Below are 6446 nucleotides of genomic sequence, written 5' to 3'. Positions count from 1 at the left end.
AGCATACTTCTTTTACCCAGAGCAGCATGAGCCTTTGAGCAAATCTCAAGTCAAGCTGCACATTGAAGGAACCTCATGCCATCTAGTGACAAACCCTGGATCTGCACAAACATATTTTTACTGGGAATAATTATTTGACACACGCACACACGCGCGAGCACACACACACACACACACACACACACACACACACACACACACACACACACACCCAAAAGAAGAGACAGGTAAGAAAAATGTGTAAAATGTGTTTTACAGACGAAAACCATTACAATGACATATGTGGGTTTGATATCCCTAGTATTGTGTGCCCTGCTGAAGCTCATTTTGGTTAATACTGTAGCGTTTATGATAGTTAATAGTTTAGCATTCTTATTATATATCATATATTATTATATATATAATATATAAAATAAAGAAAATCTGCACAGGTCAGAGATATTTTGGTCTACGTAGAAGGTTCCGAACACACTTCCTGCCTTGATAAAAAAAGAAGGGGGGAAGGGCTGGTTCAGGGTTGCGTAAGTCGTAACGCGGTTACGTCATATGTTTGCGCCACGTCCACCTTCTGACTTTTTCAATGACAGTTTGCACACATTTTTCTTTACTTTGACTACACGGATAGTGAAACAATAAAGTGCCTACCATGCACAGAGCCGCACATAAAGCTATCTATAACTTGTCTAACACGATGATTCGTCAGTGTTTAAAATGCAAAGGTAAGTAGAAGGCTAGTAGCGACAGCTAAGAGCTAACGACGCTAAAATGCTAAAAACAATATAAATGTGGCTGGGATTCATACGGAGTCGGTGTTAGCTTAGTTATGGATTCGTTTCAGGGCTGCCGTTCTTTCCGTCGTTACTGTATTAAACCTGATGTAATGGCTCACAGAGTAACACGAACATTACGGGACATAACAGACTTGTTAGCTACGTTAGCTTAGTTTTAAGCGAAAAGCGTCTGACCGGAAGACATTTTTCACATTTTCAGGTTTAACAAATGTTTAAGCTCCCAGTACATATACACTTTAGCCTTAACGTGATTCCTTTATGGCCTCAATGTCATTACGTGTTTGTAATTGTGTTGTGACCATAGCCTGTGTTATGACAGTCCCCCCACAGCTCAGCTCACGGGCTTACAGCGTGGTCCCGACGCCTTGCGACAGTGAAGAGAAGGAGATGCTGGACCGAATGCTGCGCGTGGACCACGCGGGCGAATACGGGGCCAATCGCATCTACGCCGGCCAGATGGCAGTGTTGGGTCGATCTAGTGTTGGACCTCTCATCCAGGTTTGGCAGGGTGCGATGTATGGCTTTGAAGTAGGACAGCAGCCCACTTGCAACGATGTTTACTGGATTTGTAGGATGCATAACTGACCCATGTGACCTGCTCCAAATATATATTTTAAAATTGTTCAGTATACACAAATAATGTAAGAAACCCTCAGAACAATATTACCAAAGAGACTGGTTTTCTACAGAAGGGATCCTGATGGATGAGACCAGAATTTTCCTGTTTCGTACAAATATATGAAATCCTGAAAAACTGATTTAACACTAATAAAAGTTTATATCTAACATTCAAATAATAATAATAATAATAATAATAATAATAATAATAATAATAATAATAGGGTGAATCAGAAAATGTATGAGTATTTTCACATTATCTTGCCTAGTGTGACTTAAATGTTTAATTCTAAATTATTATTATTCGACACTGGAAAAATACTTGTTTGTTTGATGGATTTTGATCCTCAAATAGTGTAACTATGAATTAAATAGTGTAACGACACAAATGTTCACTCTTTTTTTAGGAAATGTGGGATCAGGAAAAGAAACACCTCAAGAAATTCAATGAGATCCTGGCTGAGAACAGAGTTCGCCCCACAGCCCTGTTACCCCTCTGGAATGTTGCTGGGTTTCTATTAGGTTGGTGCCACCCATACACAAACAGCAGAGTTTATACATTTATAAAATAACAAAATTGTTTATAACAACAAAACATACTGAATGCAAAGAATAACGTTTTCTGATGCAGTACTGGATTGGGATTACTTTTTAAATCTAGTTTAGTTTGTGTTGCTTTAGATTATTATCATACTAAGTTAAAGCTGTGTTGTGTTTATGGTGCGTTTGTTCACCCACATATTCGAAGTGTGTAAAGAAGGTATTCCAGTTTGCTGAGCTTGATGCTTATTTCAGCAGTTACTCTTATTATTAAAACGTGTTGAATTTTATTTGTTTTTAAATCGGCTCCAGGTGCGTCCAGCGCACTACTGGGAAAAGAGGGGGCCATGGCCTGCACTGTGGCGGTGGAGGAGAGTATTTCAGAGCACTACAACAGCCAGATGAGAGAACTGATGGAGAAGGACCCCGAGAGGTACACGGAACTGTTGCAAGTGAGTCAGCCACTGTTGTCCATGTAACTCTGTCACTTACATTGGCATCATGGTGCTACATAAATGATGTGAATGGGGGTTTGTCATGTTTTTCTTGTGAAGCAAATATGCTACACCTGCACATCCTTGTGCACCCCTATGTGATTGCTAGAAATTTACCTCAGGTATATGTATATGTGTGCGTTTGTGTGCACATATTGAAAGGAACAGTAATGATGAATGTTTAACATGCTCTCGTAGGGAAGACAAATAAGATATGGCTAAGTGGTTATTGCGATTGTATATAAGTGATGAGCTGAAGGTGTTCACAACAGTGAGGTTATAGCCTCAAAGAAGCATCATTTTTTTATTTGATTGTTGGCTTTCATGCATGCTGCACAACCGGGTTGCCTTTAATCATTGGGATAATGGTGGGTGGGTTCATATTTTTGATTTTACTGTTATGGAGCTGGTTCAGGTTTCAAATTCTCAAAGTACGATTTTTGACTTTTTTTTTTTTTTTTTGCCTCCATTTATATTTATATCGCTAAGTGGCTTTTGACACTTGTTGCTGGGCATTGTTCCAGCAAACCATGTAAACAACAAGACCATTCTATGAAAGATGTGCTCTAAAATGAACAGCAAACATCCTTGTTTCTGGCCTAATGAATGTTATTTTAATAGGTTATAAAGGAATTCAGAGACGATGAGATGGAGCATCATGACACAGGATTGGAGCATGATGCTGAATCGGTAAGAATATTTTACTTCTCTTTCACTGCACAATGTATACATAAAATAAGTACAAAATATAAATATCAGTAGGCATTTATACTAGTATTGAGTTTTCTTTGTAGTTTTTAATGAATGTAATGTAAAGTAAGACAATGTAAGCATGTTTTGTTTTTCGTTTTAGGTACCCGGATACTGGCTACTAAAAAATGCAATACAGCTTGGCTGCAAAGCTGCTATTTATGTTTCTCAGCGTGTTTAACATTTTTTTTTCAAATGAATTGAACATTTCACCGATGTTTGATTGATATGTTGATACGTTTCTATAAATTATTTGAATGGCAGTTTGAATTCTGCTCCACTGTAAGTGCTTTGTCATACTATTACCAGATTAAAAGTATTGTATACAAACATGCATTTGTACTGCTCTGTACAGTGTATCATACATGGACTGCTTAGGTAAATGGTCATTCTCTACAAAAGCTAATTAATGGGAACATTGATGGAAAAACCCCTTTTGCGTCAGTGATGCAAAGAGCTATTGGGAGTTAATAGAAGAGCTATTCCAATTAGCTCATATATATGATCGTTAATATGTTAATAATCACATGTTATTAATGCATGATCTTGTCCCTGCCAGAGCCCCTATGAACAATTGACACAATCTTACGTTGGCCGCTCACCGAAAGATATGAGATGTATAATGAGGACGTATTGTTACGAGCTTACACAGCCATCATACCCTTCAACAGACTCTCCTGTTTCACATGTAATAGTTCATATATCAAGCTGAGCAATGCCTTGTCATCCTGGCCTAACTGCTAAGCGCCCTCACACAGCTGTTCTGGGTACATTAGGTCACTGAGAAAGAGGGATTGACAAGAGGCCCCTAATCTATTAGGTCTTTCAGCAGGCTGAGCAAAGTGTTCGTTCTCCTCTGAGTCGATATAAGTTTGTCCTGACTGTACATTGAGTACTGACCCAAGGCCTTTTACCCGTGGTTTAGCCTTTTCATGCACTGGGGACACGCTGATGCAGTGATTTATGGCCAGTGGTGGGGGCTGATAGGACTCAAATCCTTTGATGGCAATTTGTCTCTTGGCTCTAGCAGACAGCATGTGGCAAAATTGAAAACCTTATACCATACAATATATGTGAACATATGGGTGACGGATTAAAGGAAAAGCCAACAAAATGTATCAAGGGGTTTTTGCCTGCACAAGCTTCCAGAACAGCATCAGCCTACTAGTCTGGAAATCTGGAGTGATTAAAAACACCATTCTTCAAAAAAAGATTCCCTTATTTGGTGTTTTGATGATGGTAGTAGGTGTTCAGTCTGTAACTATTCTGATAATCTGATAATAGCTTAACTCATTTTTAGGCGGTGGATTTTCAGACAATGTAGGTTTCATGGATCAAAAAAAAGGCAGACAAAAAAGTGTCGGAAATATCTCAACAACCATCATATGGACTGCTGTTTAATTGTGTTCATGGTCTTCATGGGATGAATCCTGATGCCTTTTTCTGTAGGACAGCACCACCATGAGGTTCACATTTGTGGTTTTAAGTAAGAATGCACCAATCCGACTGGGCTTTGGGTATCGTCTGGTAGGTATTGATCCTTTACCAGTGTTCAAGTAATACGCTGTATGCATCATTGTGTAGAAGAGACTGGAATCCTTTATGTGTCAAACCAAATGTAACAAATACAGACATATATACAGATATACTGGTCTTTACTTTATATCAGTGTCTGTACTGAACGTGTCTCAGGGAGTTGAGCTGTTATTAACCAGTTTCACAGGCTCTGATCTATTTTGCAAGTATGAGGTCAGAGGAGTTATTTTAGCTGGGGTTGGTTTGTATACCAGACCTGACCTCAAGGGTTAATGTGTCGAATGGCCTCCATTCTGTAAAAATAGGTCCTTATTTGCTGGCAGTCAGCCCAAGTAGATGCGAAGGTTTACAAGCTCATTCCCACCATGTTTGTTATGATGACTGTATACTCTTTAACCTGACACCTGGAATAAAATGTTGTGCTTTGCAAGTCCAGTTAAGTAACCAGAGACTTCTCTTATTAGCATTTCAGTCAGGGAATGACATAAAGTGATAATCAACACCAGTTAGTTCAACTGTGTGAGGGCTTATCAAATTATTGAAAATATATTAAATGGTTAGTTTTGCTCATCACAACCAGTTTGCAACTCCGGGTCTGAAAAGTTAAGCCAATGCAGAACAGCCTTAAATTTGCCTTAAACTTGCACTCTTTCTAGCCAGTAGGGGGCGACTCCTCTGGTTGCAAAAATAAGTCTAATTGTATTGAAGACATTGGAAACATGAGTTTATGGTCTCAATTTCAAGTTCCAAGTCTTCTTCTTTACAACATGAGTTTAGTTAAGAATTTAGTTAAATATGGCCCCATTTGGAGAACAATAGACAATAAAGCAGGGTATGCTTGAGGGCGTGTCTACCAATGAGACCACATGTGTGCTGCAACAATCATTTTCTACATTTTCCAAGCTATAACAGCTTACCTGCATTAAATAAACCAGAATGTTCTTGTCTTGTGTTCATGACTAGAACAAAAAGCCACAGATGTCACTTCAAAAGTCACAAGAGGGCACCCCATTATGCACAAGCAATATGAGACAGTGGGCAGCTTTGAAAATCAAAGGTAGAGGATCAGACAATCTCTCCGCCCCAGATTAATAGTGTTGACAGTTTTATAGCAAGGTGCAACAAAAGGACAGCTCCATCTGTAGCACCATTTTGGTTGACGAAATTACCCTTAAATAAAAACCGGAGTGATGACTCGGTGAACATTCATCAACATCAACTTTACATCCAAATTAGCTGACATTGTGTAAAAGATGTGCTACATCACTTGTTGTTAAATCACTTTTCATTTTAATTTCACTAGAATTCTGAAAGTTTCTTTCTGCGTCCGTCTGTGTCCATCAGGAGTTCATGCTAGCTGAGAATCACTCAAAGGAATCTGCTGAAACTGCCGATGAAGAAATTGGCAAAAAAAATCTGAAAGGGCAATAAAACTTTACTAAACTGGGACTGTTTTGCTACCCATGAATAAGTGCGGTTGTAAATTTTGAGCTGCACAGATAAAAATCCTTCTAAGTCATAAAAGCTTTCGGATACAGATTGTATTGCTTCTTGGCTTTGATACATCCAGACTGTCTGTCAACAGGCCTTTTGGGAGTTTATGGTAACTAATATAGAGCATGAGGTACATCTGGAGCATTGAGTGGCCTCGGTGGATTGAATCGATAGTGTTTCACTTTAGATCCATAAAACAGTGCTGTGATAATGATAGTATTCT

General features: G+C 38.8%; 1 protein-coding gene across 1 annotated transcript; it reads left to right on the top strand.

The window, feature by feature from the left end:
* Window positions 1-549: 549 nt before the first annotated feature.
* coq7 (coenzyme Q7 homolog, ubiquinone (yeast)) lies at window positions 550-3527 on the top strand. Its single transcript, XM_084005097.1, has 6 exons — window positions 550-719; window positions 1111-1289; window positions 1817-1931; window positions 2262-2401; window positions 3065-3133; window positions 3297-3527. Exons 1-6 carry the CDS (start codon window positions 647-649, stop codon window positions 3372-3374), a joined length of 654 nt encoding a protein of 217 aa, XP_083861223.1. The 5' UTR covers window positions 550-646; the 3' UTR covers window positions 3375-3527.
* The last annotated feature ends 2919 nt before the right edge of the window (window positions 3528-6446 follow it).

The sequence above is a fragment of the Eutrigla gurnardus genome (assembly GCF_963514095.1).
Source record: "Eutrigla gurnardus genome assembly, chromosome: 3".
Lineage (NCBI taxonomy): Eukaryota > Metazoa > Chordata > Actinopteri > Perciformes > Triglidae > Eutrigla > Eutrigla gurnardus.
The sequence above is the reverse complement of the archived record's forward strand: the minus strand, read 5'-3'. Positions and strand labels throughout refer to the sequence as shown.